Raw genomic sequence first — 16511 nt, forward strand, 5'->3', positions numbered from 1 at the left:
TCCCTCCCTCCCCGAATTCTCCCTTTATCTCTAAGCCTTCTCTTCTCTGCATCTTATCTAAGGTTCTTATAATCGGTTTCACTAAGCAAATGTACTATATTTTTTTTTCCCAGTGGGTCAGTCTAGTTATTTTTATATCAGTGAGATATTCAAAAACTTTAAAATGTAAAAGTTTTCTCATAGCCTTATATTTGGTGAACTAATTCCTGTTTTTTTTGAGTCTCTCACTGCAGTAGAGGGTATTGTCCTGTGACGTTTAACTCTGCTCAGTGATGGTAACACTTTGCTTTTGGAGCTGCCTTCTAACCTCCTGGTTTCTAACTGTTATATAAGGGGATGGGGTGGGGCGGTGGCAGCAGTAAAGCACAGACCTGCAGCCTACAGGAGCTGATGATGCATGGGCGTGGCTTCACCCTTCCCATGATGATGGATGGGCGTGGCTTCACCATTCCCATGATGATGGGCGTGGCTTCACCATTCCGATTGGGATGTCTCCATCTCCTTAAGCTGATGTCCTCTGACTTTGGTGTTGGGAATTGGAGAGTCTGTGGAATTAACAACCACCCATTAGGGTTACTGAGGGTGGACAGTTATGAACAGTAATAGCTTGCTCACCATTATTGTGAGTTACACAAATGAGAAAGTATGACAGCATCTTGGGGAATATCTAGAGCAACACAAAAGTGTCAGGGTGAGGAGTGATGTAGAGGAGGGATGGCAGAGGGTTGTGGAAAAGTGGGAGTAGCACACTGAATACACGTTATTATGACTGACTGGAGGACGGGCCTTGTTTAGGCTGAGTGGAGCCTGACTGGATCTTTGGGACAAGCAAGGGGAGGCTTTCTTTTAACCAACTGGAGGCCTTACGATAACCTTTGGGCAGTGGTTCTTAAGATTCTCAATGTCACTGCCCTCTAATACAGTTCCTCATGGGTTGGCCTTGGGGAAAGCAAGTGTTTGAGCAGTTCAAGTGGTTTGAATGTAGGAAGCAGGAAGATGAGGAGGCAGGAGGAATTCCCTGATAGCAGAAAGCCAGGCACGGAAGATGTCAATCATCTTGGATTATCAGGAGGTGCACATTTGTTCCAAATTTGCTGCCTCTACCCATTTTAGTTGTCTTTGGGGAAAAATGTTTTCTGTCCTTTGCCTCTTCTGGGTCACACTTCCTGCCTGAGAGACTCCATCAGTGTTCCTGAGAAGAGGCTGCTTGTTGTGAGAGAGGAGACACTGACTTACAATGTTCAGGGAACTGAGAACACAGGCTTCTGAAGGAGTTTTTTGTTGTTTGTTTGTTTTTTGTTTTTTTTTGTTTTGTTTTGTTTTTGGTTGATACTTATGAAAGGAATTTAGCTTTGTAGATCTTATCCATGAAGTTTTCTAAACTTCCCAAAGGTTCAGATATATTTAGAATGTGGCTGCCATACTGAGAATCATAACGTGAGCTACACAGATGGGTTAGGAATTAAAGGGAAAAGGAACTCCCGAGATGACTGCTGTCCTTGTGTCTGTTTTTATTTTCCTTCTTTTGTTTACGTGGGTTAGCATTAGTTACTTCTTTCATTGCTGGGATGAGATGCCTGAAAAAGGACATTTAAGGCAAGGTCTTTTCCCCACTGGAGGGCTTAGGCCAGCACGGTGGTGTGTCATGGCTCCAGGTGCTTTTGAGGCAGCTGCTCGTCCTGTCCTCAGGAGGCAAATGCTGGTGGTTAGCTCACTTTCTTTTTATTCAGTCTAAGATCTCAGTCAAATGGAATGGTGCTACCCACCTTTAGGGTCTTCCCACTCCATCACAGTCCGGAAACCCCCTCACATACATGCACAGAGCATCTTCTTTTTTCCATGATGATTCTAAATCTTAATCTCATTTATAGTCAAGACTGGCCCTAACAGGATTCCCCACCCTGGTCCTGCCTAGTATTTAAATTGTTTTGTTATAAAGACTTATTTGACACAGTGCACACAGATACTTGGAAGAGGCAGCCCTTTCAGTGTAGTTAAAGGCAGCCCCAGATTGTTTTAGTAATAAAAGAGGCTGTGCTTCGGACAGCATTAAGAGGTGCACGGTCATTAATTTTCTAGGAACCACTATCATTAAACTTGAAAATGTGTTTAGCATATCGGGTTCACATTTTCCAGTTATAACTGTGCAAAAAAAAAAAAAAAAAAAAAGCCTGCCTGTCAGGGCTATTGAGAAGGCTCTGCAGTTAAGAACACCCATAAACAGTTTTCAGAGGACCGGGGATGGGTCTCAGCACTTGTTTTCAGTGGCTGGCAGCCCCCTGAAGCTGCTCCAGGGCATCCTAAACCCTCTTCTCACCCGTGAGTGCACTCACATGCTCACACTGAAAAGAAACTTAACCTGCCTGTCAGTGCTTTAAACATGTTAGTATCACAGCAGATGTTTGAATAAAACTTAAAAGGTGAAAGTTACCAATATTTTTCTCTGACACACTGTATGTGCATACAATGAATTCTGGTTACTCTCAATGTCTTAGTATTTCTGTTGCTGTAACAAAACACCGTGGCCCAAAAGCTAGTTGGGGAGGAAATGATTTATTTAGCTTACACTTTCATATTGCTCTTCATGTCCAAAGGAAGTCAGGATAGGAATTGAAGGAGGTCAGGTACCTGGAGGCAGGAGCTGATGCAGAAGCTATGGAGGGATGCTGCTTACTCAGCTTGCTTTCCTATAGATGCAGGGCACTAATTTAAATAAAAAACAAAAACAAAAACAAAAAAGCCTTACAAATGGATCTTATGGAGGCATTTTCTCAATTGAGGCTCTGTGATGACTCCAGCTTGTGTCAAGTTGGCATAAAACCAGTCAGGACAACTGACCCCTTGTCAGCCTGACACACAAACACATCACTGATAAGCCACAACTCTTTTTTCTTTCTCATCCCTAAGATCTCACATTAAAAACATAACTTTAAAAGTCCCTCAGTAGGGGTTGGGGATTTAGCTCAGTGGTAGAGCGCTTGCCTAGCAAGCGGAAGGCCCTGGGTTTGGTCCCCAGCTCCGAAAAAGAAAAAAAAAAAAGAAAAAAAAAAGTCCCACAGTCTTTGCAAATACGAACACATTGAAATTTTAGTCCCTTTAAAATAGCCAGTCTCTTAAAATTTAAAATCTCTCAACTGTGGGCTCCAGTAAAATTAAAAAAAAAATCAAATACTTAGTTTCTTCAAAAGGGAAAAATCAGGGCACAGTCATAATCAAATCTGTTCCACCTGTCCAGTGTCTGGGATCTGGTCATGATCTTCTGGGCTCCTCCAAAGGGCTTGAGTCATTTCTCCAGCTCTGCCCTCTGTAGCACACACAACTTTACTTCTAAGCTCTGGCTGGCTCTACTCCCCTGGTGCCACTGTTCTTCGTGACTGTCCCATAGTATTGGCATTTTCAGAGTGCTAGGCCCTTTCGCCCACAGTCTTTCATTGGCTCTCTTCCTAGTGTCAAGACTCAACTTCTCTCTTGTTTCCTGTGACCCCTTTATGCCTTCAAAACCAGTATGACCTGGGTGACTTTCACATAACCAAGTCCAGCTGCCAACACAAGGTACAATCTTGGCTGTTCAGGAAACACCTCCCAGAAGATTTTACCTTAGTGATGCTAGTCTCTTCTTAACCACCTCTAATTTCTTATCTCCAGCAAATCAGCATTGATTGTCCCAGTAACACGAAGACTTCACTTTGGTGGTGCCAGCCTCTTGTTAATTTTGGTCGACTCTTCAGCCCCAGCTGACAAGTTATAGAATCTTAATTTAAGATAGCAAATAGTCCTGGAGAGTCTTAAAATTTCCTTCTGAAATTTCATGAGCCAGGCCTCCATCTTCTGCACTGTTCTCAACATTGCTATTTTCCAAACTCCTACAGAACATCCCACTGAACTCCCAATGCTTAGTGTCTCTGCTAGCCCAAAGCTACAAATTCCTTCCACAGCCCTCTCCAAAACATGGTCTGGTCTGTCACAGCAGTATACCCCTTAGTCCTGATACCAACTTTTTCTGGTTAGGGTTTCTATTACTGTGGTAAAACACCGTGAACAAAAAGCAAGTTGCAGAGCAAAAGGTTCATTCAGCTTACACTTTCACACTGCTCTTCATCACAAGTGAAGTGAGGCAGTGACTCAGGCCGGGCAGGGACCTGGAGGCAGGAGCTGATGTAGAAGCCATCCATGGAGGGATGCTGCTTACTGACTTGCTTTACATGGCTTGCTCAGCCTGCTTTCTTACAGAACCCAGGGTGACCAGCCGAGGATGGCAGCACCTACAATGGGCTGAGGCTTTCCCCTGTTGATCACTAATTAAGACAGAGCCTTACAGAGGGAACTTACGGAGTCGTTTTCTCCATTGAGGCTTCTTTCTGATGACTCCGACTGGTGCCAGGTTGACACAGAACTAGCCAGTACACTTTTCCTATCTCTCCCTCACCCCTGCCACCTTTTGTACTTTTCAAAATGAAACAGTGAATACAAAAATATAAAGGGTAGTGAAAATGTTCTTAAGCCTTGAAAATGTTTTTTCTTCTTATTTTTCTTTTTCTCTCTCTCTTTCTTTCTTTCTTTCTTTCTTTCTTTCTTTCTTTCTTTCTTTCTTTCTTTCTTTTTTTTTTTTTTGCCTGTTCAGGGAATTTCTAATTTAATTTGTTTCTCATCCAGCGGACCCAAACAGTGAATGTGAGAAGGTAGAATTTGTGAACTTGGTGCTGCTCTTCTGTGAGTTTATCCGCCACGATGTCTTCTCCCATGATGCATATATGTGCACCCTCATCTCTCGAGGAGATTTGTCGGTTACTGCCTCCACGGGGCTGCGATCGCCAGCAGGAGAGAATTCAGATGAGCACTACTCGAAGGATCATGAAATGAAGATGGAGGTATACTGGGGTGATGTCCATACCCTTTCCCGAGTGATCTCCCGCTGGGGTGGAGTCAGTTTCAGATGGGCATTTTAGTGATGGAAAGGCAATTGGGTTTTAGTTCCTTCTCTCCCTACAGAGTTTATCTCCCCTCCACTCACAAAGGACATGTGAAATGCATGTCTTCTAGAATTTTATGTGTCCTGGAGTTAATGAAAGGTTAAGACTGTAAATTTTTTTTCACGAGATTAAAGTATTATGCTCTTACTTTTAGATGTGTGTAGCCTGAAGTTTTCTTTTAATCCTGAGCTTCACAGGTGAACCTGTTTTAACAGCAAACTCCTTTGGCTTTGTGTTAAAGGGGATCTCCACATACCACTCTTTCTACACATAAAGAGGAAGCCCTTGTTCCTAGTAACACGAGTTTTCTTTGCGAAACTAAATCTCTGTTTCTAAAACACGGTAGAATTGTTCTTTACAGCAATTTCTGCTGTGGCCTTGACTACCATTGATTTTTCTTTTAGGTGCTGACAGTTTAGACATTGTTCCAGATAGTTAAGACTTCAAGATAAAAAGAGTTAGGACAGCGAGAAACAGTGGAAAATGAAGAGAGACTAATAGTGCTCAAAATACAGATTTATTCTGGTTGTTTAATATGAGTTTACAGATACTCCGAGGACATGTTTAAAGTTGTGGCTGTATCTGTTTGTTTTTTAAAGCACCTCATTTTTCTTTTTCATTCTTAGATCTTTCAGTTTCTCCTTTTTTTTTTTTTTTTTTTAAATTACTGGAAATAGCCCAATGAAATACATTGTGGATAGTTTGTTTTAAATTATGAATCTCTGTTCTCTTCCTTTAAAAAAACTCAGTAGAGTTAAAGCTTTGTTTACTCCAGGGGAAGGAATGTCATTCTTTAAAGCAGTACGTGTCTTCAAGTTTCCTTTAAATCCTTTAAGAGAAATAGACAGGGGTAGCAATAGATAGGATGGTGAGAATCCTCTCCCTGTTTCAAATTCCATTTCCTAAACTGCAGCATTTACAACATGGCTTCTTTCCTCTGGCACTTAGGAGCACGCTGTTATGGCGCACATGGGCCTTGGCTCAGGAACCACTAACATTTTTGATGAAGTAGACAAGAGTGACTTTAAAAGTGACTTTGGTTCTGAGTTTCCAGTAGGTTCAACCTTTGATTCATTCCCAGCTAACTCTTCCCACCCCAGCTTGTCTCCTTCTCTTTCTTGCTTGCCTCATGTATTAGAATGACTCATCCTTGTGCTGTCCCCATCACCCACCCTGAGTCACAGTGACCTGTGGTCATTGTGTTATCCTCACCATGGGGTTGTGTTGCCTCCTCTGTAAAGTGTTACACTCCTGTTCCAGCTGACTGGCTGTGACAGTTTTACTTTGGGGCCATTGATGTGTAAGGAGTGTCGGAGTGTGGTTTCAGTAGGACAGTCTACACCTTGAATTTCTAAAGAGTAGTCTTTATTTTCCTACTGTCTCTCAATATAATGTGGTTTTCATTATAATCTTGCTGTTTATAAAAGCATTGTTTGCATATTTTGAAGCATCGGTCTATGGCTTAATCTTACTAAGTATCGTTAAGGATGTGTTTTTTGGAGGAAATGTAACCCTTTGAGGATAACATTTTTAAATTCACTCACAGGGCCAGTCCTCTGGTTGTTTTTGTCCTCCTCCCATGTCATGTTCATTTTCCCATTTTCTCAAAGGGGCAGGGGTGATACTGACAGATTTTTTTTGTGTGTGTGTGATTTAATTTCGTGGACATTAAAACATTTTTGCCTCTTTTTCATCAGCTATTTTGTGAGCATTTTCGTTTGAAGCTCTAGTATATGTCACTGTGGCTTGGTGTTGCTTCCTTTATTTATGACATTCAACATTTGTTTTTACATGACATAGATTTTTTCTCCCATGCCCGGAGAATCCTGTGAGAACATCAACCCTTCCTTGAGCAGAAGAATGTCAGGCAATGGTGAGAAACTGGGAAAGAGAGAAAAGCCAAGAGAATTAATTTTCCCATCAAATTATGACCTCCTCCGACATCTGCAGTATGCAACTCATTTTCCTATACCTCTGGTAAGCCATTTTCTAAGGCCATCAGTGATTGGCTGTCAGGTTATCACATGCACTCCTCTACGTACACATAAATGACATCGTGTGAAAATTGCACTCGCTGCTCTAATGGCTATAATCTGGATCATCTAGCCGGTGTACAAATACATCATGAAAAGGTACAGTGTGATGTTAGTGACTAGTGGATTTAATAGAATTCCCTGTCTTAATATCCTTTCATCAAAAGAATTTGAGTCACTGTAAGTAATATCTAAGTGTTTTCTCTACTTCAATCTGAAAGTCATTTGCTGATTAGTTTTTACTTGTCCTGTTTTGACTGCTGGGTACTTTTGACATTTAACAGATGAGTACGATTTTGCGGGGCATAGGAGAAGTGAGTAAGTAGAGGGATGGTTGCTTATGAATCACAAATTTTGACAGTGAAGCAATTGGGTCGAAACCCCAGTGCACACAAAAAGGCAAGCTTCCCATATCCCCAGTCCCTCCATTCTCAATGGAGTATTGGAGAGCAGGACCATTGTGACTGACAAGTGGGTCGGATGATGACAAACGGTGTGGGAGGGGATGGACCTGGCCTTGGGCGTGGTGGGCTCAGAGCTGGGATAGACAGGAAGAGAGCTTAAAGAGCTTAGTGTTGAAGGCTTGTGTAGTGAAGTGTTTATCCCAAAGAGAAGCCATAGTATTTTACATGTTAGTAACAAACATGAGGCTAAAAGCTGGGACATTTTTAATTCCCAGGTAAACTGTTTCATGCACACTATATTTAGAAGTTTTGATCAGTAAACTGAGTATTTTTTTTAAAGATTTATTTATTATATGTAAGTACACTGTAGCTGTCTTCAGACACCAGAAAAGGGCATCGGATCTCATTACAGATGGTTGTGAGCCACCATGTGGTTGCTGGGATTTGAACTCAGGACCTCTGGAAGAACAGTCAGTGCTCTTAACCACTGAGCCATCTCTCCAGCCCGGGTATTTTGTTAAAGCTAAGTATAGTTGATATTTTAGAACATTCTCCGAAATGATTCAAACTCACTACATCCATAATTTTTTTTGTCTTATGACAGTTAAAAACTCCTTTTTGTTTATGTCCATAAACTAGGCCAGAACTTTACAAAATTCTTTCGATCATCTCATAACATGATCACTGATTTTCAATTTGTTCATCTCAGAACATGGTCACTAATTTTCTATGGTTCTTTGTGTCACCAATATTCAAACACGACCAGATAATCTGGCAGTTCACTTGTGTTAATGGAGAGGATGAGCTTACAGATCACAGATGTTTCTGGCACACTCATGTGTGAACTATCATGCCTTGGGTTTGTTTAAAATGTTAAATGTAAAATAAATGAACTGTAAAGCCCAGAGCTTATTCATTACTAATTCTGCAATATTAGCTTCTTAGTTGTCATAAGCCTGCCATGTCATAGTCATGTGAGGCATCTTTAATAGTAGGGAGATGGGTCCAGGAACTCCATACAGTCTTTATAACTTTGTTATATACCAGGAAGCACTCTGGAGAACACAAAGCTTACCAAACAAACACAGTAAGGCAAAGGGGAGGGAGAGCCTTTACAGTGAGTGCTGGAAGTCGTCGTTGAGAGTTGCATGGGCTGGCCCGTGTAAGCAGAGTTTTCAGTCTGTCTTCTCTGTGTTTCTGGGATCTGAACAGCTATCAGCAATCAGCTTCTCCATTGTTTTCATCACATGACTGTGTCCACCTCCTTAGAGGAAAGTGCTTGATGGCATTCCTTGGCAGTTGTAGTATCTAATTTTTATTTTTATTAATTTTGTGTGTGCTGATGTAAGGTGTCTATTTGTGTGTGTGTGTGTGTGTGTGTGTGTGTGTGTGTGTATGTGTATGTGTGTGTGCATGCAGATGTATGCACCTGTGCACGTATTCACAGGGGCCAGAGGAGTATGTCCTGTTCTATTACTTTTTGTCTTTCTTTTTGACACAGGGCCTCTACTGAAGCTAGAACTAGGCTAGTGGCTAGTAAGTCCAGTGATCTTACCTCTGCTCCCTACAGTGCTGGGGATATAGGAGTGAGTGGCAATTCCTGGCTTTTATATGAATTCTGGCATCTGAAACTTGGGTTCTCATGATTGCACAATAAGCCATGATTACCCACTAAGCCAACTTTGGATACAGTTTTTAGTTAGCTTTTGTCCTAATTTGCTGTGACAGACACCATCACCAAAAGCAAGCTGGGGAAGGAAGGGTTTGTTTCATCATATAGATTACTGTCCATCATGAAGGAAGAAATCCTGCAGGAATTCATGCCAGGAACTGAAGCAGCGACCATGGAAGATGCTGGTTACTGGCTTGCCTTGTCTGGTTTGTAAAACCAGCTTTCATATACCCTCTAGGACCCGTACCTGAGGTTGTGCCCATGGTGGATTTGCCCCTTCCCCATTAACCACTCATTAAGATAATGCCCGTAGACTTGCCTACAGGCCAACCTGATGGGAACATTTTTCTCAGTTCTTCTTCTTCTAAAATGAATCCAACTTGTATCAAGTTGTCCAAAAAAAAAAAAAAAAAAAACCAGAATAAGTGCAGCTTTCCATTACTGATATATCTAAGGTCCCCTTTCCTAACGGGCCTTATTGAGAATAAAGCAGAAGGGAAAATATAGGCTAATAAAACACTGATCTTGTATTGAGAGTCTTTTTCTCTTCTTAGGAGAAATCTGACTGCCTGTTGTGCATGAGAAGCAAACATAAGAATATGGCTAAAAATGTCTTGGTCTTTTGCTGTATTGCCTTCATAACTAGAGAGCAAGGAGAGAGGGTGAAGGGCTACTTCAGCAAAAACAACAGCCTTGTCTGTACTGTGCCTGTTTTGATCTGCTCATCAGAAGCTATGCTATGTAGACCTCAACCAGCGCCGGTTTTACTGTGTCTGCATTCTACCAACCTTGTAACCTGGCAAGAGTCTGTACAGTGTCACACTCGTCAGACTCGTTGGCATTCCTGTTACTTTCTCTGGAACCTACCGTCACAAATTTCTTTTTAAAAAGGAGACAGGTGGCTTTCTCTCAGTTATTTAATTTGGACTAAAAATGTATTCGTGAATTTACAAATAAGACTTTGAAATTCATTCTTCAAGTACAAAAATAGCATTTTAATCAAGCATGTTCTTGGCATCCAGGAGCACATTCATATTCCCTCTCTCCCTCCATTCCTGCCTCTTCCTTTCTTCTCTCTTGCACTCTTGCACACGTGTGTGTGTGTGTGTGTGTGTGTGTGTGTGTGCGTGCGCGCGCGCGCGTGCGACAGTCTGGCTGTGAAATCTATACTGGCTTGTATTATCCTTTCAGCTGGTATTACAGGCATTTGCTCCCACATTCACTGCAGGATCCCTGTCTCTCGTCACCACAGCTATTGCAATGCAGTATTTACAGAACGATTGATTTAAATGTGCGTGCCTGTGAGTTCCTGCATGTATGTACGCGTACCACGTGCATGCTTGGTGCCAGCGGAGGTGAGAAGAGGCTATGGGAACCCACTTGGATCCTTTCTGTAAGTGGAGTTACAAGCAGTTGTGAGCCTCATGTTGTGGGGTGCTGTGGACTAAGCCTGGGTCCACTGCAAGAGTAGCAATGCTCTTAACCGTTGAGCTGTCTCTCTGGGCCGTTTCTAACTGTTTTACGTGGATGTTTGTCACATTAAAAATACATAGAGAAAAAAATACATGCAGAAGAGCTGGTTCTCGTAGCATATGTCTGTAATCCCAGGACTTGAGAGGTAGAAGGAGGAAGATCAGGAGTTCGAGGTTATTACTTTTTTTTATACAGTGAGCTATAGGTGATTGTGTCGCAAAAGGGGTGGGGGTGGGGCAGAACTAAACCAAGAGCTCAGGTGTGCTTCTCAGTACTTTTTCTGTTGTTTTACTGAGTCTTTTATTTAATGCCATTACTCACAATCTGTGTATTTATTGGCAGTAGAGAGGATCTGGTTAGCGATGGGGGTGACTTGTACTTTGTACTGCACATTCTGGTTCACCTTGTCTCTAGATTTAAGAGGCACCCATGGCCCGACATAGGCTATGTTTCTAGCATGGCCTTCTGGTATGAGTCCATGTGTTTATTTTAGGATTCTTTGGCTGGTATTTTTTTTTAAATACCTTTGATGTGGATTTTTACTCCCAAAACAGTTTCAGCAGTTAAAGTAGTTTAATAGCTTCCTTATAGTGTTAAGAAAAAAAAATCCCCATGTATTTGCAAATGCCTCTTAAAATTAATTAGGGATAAGGTCTCATTTTATAGACCAGGATGACCTGCAGTTCATATTGAAGCCCATGCTAGCCTCAAACTCATAATGATCTTTCTGCCTCAGCCCCTAGGGTGTCCTGGAATTAACCAGTGTGTCCTCCTGTTCCTATCACTGCAAACCTTTCAGACTGAAAAGTTGTTATTGGGTTACCAAAAATGAGATGTTAAAAGTAGGAGTGCTGAATAGAGAGCATTTATTACCTTTCAAAGCAGTCGTTTACAAGTAAAAATGATGCAGGTATTTTGATGCTTTTATTTCATATTGTTTGATATATTTTCATGAAGAAGTCAGTTCCAGGCACCGAAGTGGGTCTCTGAGTCTTTGCCACGGCTCTTCTTGCTTTGATGGTTCCAGTTGACCTTCATTCCACGTGCTTTGCCAATTTTCCTGTACAGATATTTGGAATAAAGAATCCCGGCAACTGTGAGGGTGCAGGGCTGGCTTGTGTTGACGTCCTGCGTGAACCTGTTCACCAGCTATCAGCAGCCTTTAGTCCTAGGACTCTTCTATCTTAGCATCTCCTTTTATCTTTGAAAACTGTGGCCAGCTTTGTGGTCCAGTCAGGAAGAAGGACTAACACGCAGAGCCTGTACTTTGCACGTCATTCTCACGTCTCGGTTTTTCCTCCCGAGCCTTCATCTTTTGAGGCGAGGCGAAAGTCTCAGTGACCTTCAGTCGAAATGCTTTCGACAGATGATAGTACAGAATTGGGTCAAAGCACAGGTTGGACACAGCCAGCAGCAGTGTGGCCTCCTTGGCTTTGAAGAGAGCAATCCTAGTTGAGCAGTCAGATATCACCTCTGTCTGGCTGAGGGTGTATGGGATCCTAACAGCGTGGTAAGGAACAAAGCATATGATGTAACTCGCTGTCACCAGGAGAATGTTGAGCAGAGCCGACTTCACGCTTGGGTAGTTTGCGTTGTCTCTGTTTCTGTAGAGTTGTCTAATTACAAGGAAGTTGGATATCAGAATGATGGCTGAGAAATTTAAAAATATTGCCACACATATGAAATTTGTTAGCAAGTGCCAATTTTTTCCGAACTCCCTTTTAAACTCCATGCAACCTACATTAGATTTTTCTTTGATGTTCTTGATGGGAATCACCATGTTCGGCACCATTATAAGCAGGACCATGAGCCACACGACGGCCGATATCATTTTGGCAAACCCAGGTTCTTGGATTCGGTATATCTTGCAGCTGTGTACTAACTGAAGACAGCGGTCAATGCTGACAAAGGCTAAGAAGATAATAGATAAGTACATGTTGATGTAGATGAGGCAGGCTGTCACTTGGCAGTGGAATATCCTTAGTTTCCAGGGCGCCACACCCAAGTCAACAACGATTTTTACTGGCAATGCCAGAGTGAGCAGGAAGTCAGCTGTAAGCAGGTTAATTAAATATATGCTCACACACCTGTGATTTGTGCTTTTCTGTATAAAAGCCCACGTTGCAAAACAACTCCCAATGATTCCAATGAGATAAACTAAATAAAAAAAATACGTAAATGGTTCTAGATCTCTGTAAATTGGGCAGAACATGGAACTGTTTGTCATCTTGAGGGAGAAGGTCCAGTTCAATAATTTAAAACAACCTCAGGGTTCTGTTAAAAAAAGTAGAAGGGAGAGGTTAGTTAACTAAAATCAGAAAATACTTCTTAGAACCATTTATACTCAAAAGTTATCACCATCTTTCTTGTGTTTAGGAAGAGTTTCACTGGGTGGCGGGGAACATCCTAGATTATGGAAAACCAGGTTCTTGGCTGTCTGATTCCTGTGACTTTCAGGAAATCCCATGTAAATTAGCTTTTTAGAAGGGATGTTTTTGGCCTTGTGGTTTGTGTTGTGTAGTTCTCTATTACTGGTTGGGGGAGAAATTTCTGTGCAGTGGAGGTAAGTGACCAGAGGTTCTGGGAAGTGGAGAGAGGAAGGTACTGTGGTTTTGTCTGAAAAAGATTTCAGTGTGGCTTTCTGCTTTTCTTTTTATAGCCTTTGTAGCTTATGCTGCAAGAACTTAGGCTGATGGTAGAAAAGAGAAGACAGCAAACTGCAGACAGGTTTACACCGTTATTGTAAAAGTGGGCCCTCTGTTGTGAATCATGTTAGCATATTTTTCAGTGAGAAGAATTGAAGGGTTAGACTCTGGTTCTGAATTGATGACCTCTGTTATCATGTACCAATTTATAATGGTATAGACCTGTGAAGGCCAATGTTGTGTCTGGTGAACACTTTAAACGATGAACATATTAAAGAATCTATTTAACTATCATATGTCATGTTGAGTACCCATGTAATATTTTTGTTACATTATATTTGCCATGTTAATGAAAATACTTTGTGTTTCTTTTTACTGTTTCAGTTCAATTAGTAGAAAAACTTGCTGTACATAATGGCTGTAGCTATTTCTATGGAAGTGTTTTTGAATAGTTTTATGAAAGTGAGTTTTAAAAGCTTCTAGAACATCACCCTATATTTATTTGCCAACATACATCTTCCAGAAAAGGGTCAGTTACATCTGTATTAGAACATGTAACTTTTTTGAATCTGGCGGGACTCATTTGTAGTCCTAGCACTCAGGAGAAACACTAGTTTAAGATCACTCTTTGCTAAATGGCAACGCTAGCCTGTTATATACCTGCAACTTTGTTTCAATTCAAAACATAAAACAAAACAAAACAATCCCCTTCTAACTTTTTCAGTACAGAGCCACCACAATTGAACCTGATAATGACAGTAAGATCTTGTCGTGGTCTGTCCAGTTAGAGCATATCAGCTTGACTTATGAGCTCAAGTTAAACTGAACTCCCTCTGCGGTGGTCTGCTCTAACTCCTGATCTGCCCTGACTCCTGTGTTTAGGGCCACAGATGCTACTTTGTGCGTTCCCTCTTGATGTGGGCAATCCCTCTCCTCTCCTCTCCTCTCCTCTCCTCTCCTCTCCTCTCCTCTCCTCTCCTCTCCTCTCCTCTCCTCTCCTCTCCCCTCCCCTCCCCTCCCCTCCCCTCCCCTCCCCTCCCCTCCCCTCCCCTCCCCTCCCTCCCTCTCTCTCTCTCTCTCTCTCTCTCTCTCTCTCTCTCGCTTTCTTTCTAGAAATATTTATTTTATGTATGTGAGTACACTGTAGTTGTCTTCAGACACACCAGAAGAGGTCATCAGATCCCATTACAGATGGCTGTGAGCTACCATGTGGTTGCTGTGATTTGAACTCAGGACCTCTGGAAGGTCAGTTCTCTTAACTGCTGAGCCAACTCTACATCCCCAAAAATGTGCACACCAAGCTGGCCTCGAACTCACCTTCCTCTGCCTCTTCAGCATATCCCACTGGTCTGCGCCACCAGAATCAGCAATCCCTTTTCATGTGAAACAATATTCTTTTGTTTTAAAGGAAAGGTCAAAAATATCACTTCCTGAATGCATATCTACATGGAATTTTCTGAAAAATGCCAGAAACCAGAGAGTATACAACCTGGGCTGCTCATGCTTTAATGTTTTATCAGGAACAAAGTCTTATGCAATGTTCCGGGACATTGAAAGTTTACTGACGGTGGAATGGCTCAGCAGCCTTAAAGTCCTTCTTTAAAATCAAGCCACTGGGCTGGAGAGATGGCTCAGCCGTTAAAGGCTAGGCTCACAACCAAAAATAAAATCAAGCCACTCCTGAAGTCTTATTACTTAATGTGTATATCTTTAAATTTTTATTGTTATCATGCATGTTCATGTAATATGGCTGTGAGAGTGCTTCTGTGTGCATGTGGAGGTCATTGGACATCTTGGGGAGTCAGTTTTCTCCTTTTCCCTTGTCTGACTGCTGGGGTGGAACTCAGTTGTACTTATGTACCAAATTTACACACTCCCTGGCTGAGGCATCTCATGGCCCTGCTGTGTTTATCTTGAACAAGGTGTGAACTTTTAAGTGTCTTAAAGGTTACAAGCTCTTCCGTTTCCTCAGAAGACTCGGGGCATTTGGGGCCCACAGATATTGTTGTTCTGTACCAATCATAATGAAAACCGTAATGCACTAACCATTTATAATTGTGGACTAAACAGTTTTGTTTAAAGAAAAACATGTGTCCTGTTGGGTGGTTGTTAAACTCAATCCACTTAAACATGTGGAATTTTAGAAGCATGGCACTTTAATGATGGGTTCTTTATTGACGACTATTTTCCAGTCCTCAGATCAATTGAGGAGACTGCAAAGTGCTCCGGATTCCTGCAGCCTTTATCCTTTTTCCTTTTTCTGAGTCTTGCCTGTCAACCTGTGGGCCTGAAGGTGACTCTCCATGTCTGAATGCCACTCCAGGTTTCTCTGACTTCCTATAGGGATTTTGGACGTTATATAGTGTCAATAAAATAGTTATTTGTTTCTGAGAGTGCCCTATTGCCTGGATAATTATATGATGAACTCTCATTTTATTGGTAGGGCTTATGGTACAGAAAAGTATTCTAATAGTTTGTCAGGATTGCTATTCTCTGTAATTAGAACTGACCATCTGTTCCAGAGTAGAGTAACTTAAAATAGTTACAGTGTAACCACTCATTCAGTAATGCAGTCTTGAGTCCTATGCATTTTCTTCTATTAAATTGTGTCTAGATTGCCATGAAAAATCATTTCTCAAAATTGTGCATATATCGATCAGAGGCAAAATTGTACTATAGCAACATCCCATGCTCTCCATCATTAATCTGAAATCTAAGAGCTTGATAAACATGGAGCCAACAATATCCACACAAAATAGGTGCGCTCAGCAGTACTGCAGGGTCAAGAGCAGAGTTTGAATGTCTCTATGGTCCTTTCTCACAGATTGCCCACTCCTTAGGCAGAGGAACATCTGGTTAAGACCTGTTGGGGAGATATAACACGGCCTTGCCTATCATCCATCTAGCTTGGAAACAGTAGCTTCAGTAATTGGTATTGTAATTTGAATAGTACTCTAATTTGAATTGTAGTTCTTAAAATATGGATGAGATCAAAAGAAAGTAGGAAGCGCTGTTAATTGTCCACAGCTCAGGTTAATTATAGTTTAATAGTGGTTGTCCTACCGACCTAAAGCCTTGTAACTTTTGACCCTTTTTCCTTCAACACTGAACAGCAGGACTTTGGTTTCTATGGGGAAAAACATGGAATGAGCTCATTGAAAAGGACGTACCTGGCTGTGTCTTCTCTGCCCTGAGCAGGTCTGGGTCCTGGCTGTCTTCTCTGCCCTGAGCAGGTCTGGGTCCTGGCTGTCTTCTCTGCCCTGGGCAGGCCTGTGTCCTGTCTGTGTCTTCTTTGTGCCCGAAGCAGGCCTGTG

The 16511-nt window shown here is 41.8% G+C and overlaps 2 protein-coding genes across 10 annotated transcripts in view; one reads left to right on the forward strand and one right to left on the reverse strand.

The window, feature by feature from the left end:
* The window catches only part of Med12l (mediator complex subunit 12L), a 323000-nt gene that overhangs the window by 95586 nt on the left and 210903 nt on the right, over positions 1-16511 (forward strand). For 7 of the 9 annotated variants that reach the window (XR_005500979.2, XM_039103686.1, XM_039103693.1 and 4 more), the window contains 3 exons: positions 4654-4868; positions 5919-6023; positions 6771-6947. Coding sequence is in view for 8 of the 9 variants with exons in the window: in XM_039103686.1 (XP_038959614.1) it covers positions 4654-4868; positions 5919-6023; positions 6771-6947 (497 nt within the window). In the remaining variant the exon portion in view is untranslated. The remainder of the gene's footprint in view (positions 1-4653; positions 4869-5918; positions 6024-6770; positions 6948-16511) is intronic. The other 2 variants (XM_039103691.1, XM_039103692.1) reach the window with 1 other exon arrangement.
* On the reverse strand, positions 11402-16489 carry Gpr171 (G protein-coupled receptor 171). The gene is made up of 2 exons (NM_001396828.1): positions 16368-16489; positions 11402-12826 (listed from the first exon to the last, which is right to left on the reverse strand). Exon 2 carries the CDS (start codon positions 12777-12779, stop codon positions 11799-11801), a length of 981 nt encoding a protein of 326 aa, NP_001383757.1. The 5' UTR covers positions 12780-12826; positions 16368-16489; the 3' UTR covers positions 11402-11798.

The sequence above is a fragment of the Rattus norvegicus genome, chromosome 2, assembly GCF_036323735.1.
Source record: "Rattus norvegicus strain BN/NHsdMcwi chromosome 2, GRCr8, whole genome shotgun sequence".
Taxonomy (NCBI): domain Eukaryota; kingdom Metazoa; phylum Chordata; class Mammalia; order Rodentia; family Muridae; genus Rattus; species Rattus norvegicus.

Bases quoted from the DNA above. Each gene is read 5' to 3' on its own strand.
- Gpr171 (NM_001396828.1), bottom strand. From the start codon at position 12,779: ATGACAAACAGTTCCATGTTCTGCCCAATTTACAGAGATCTAGAACCA.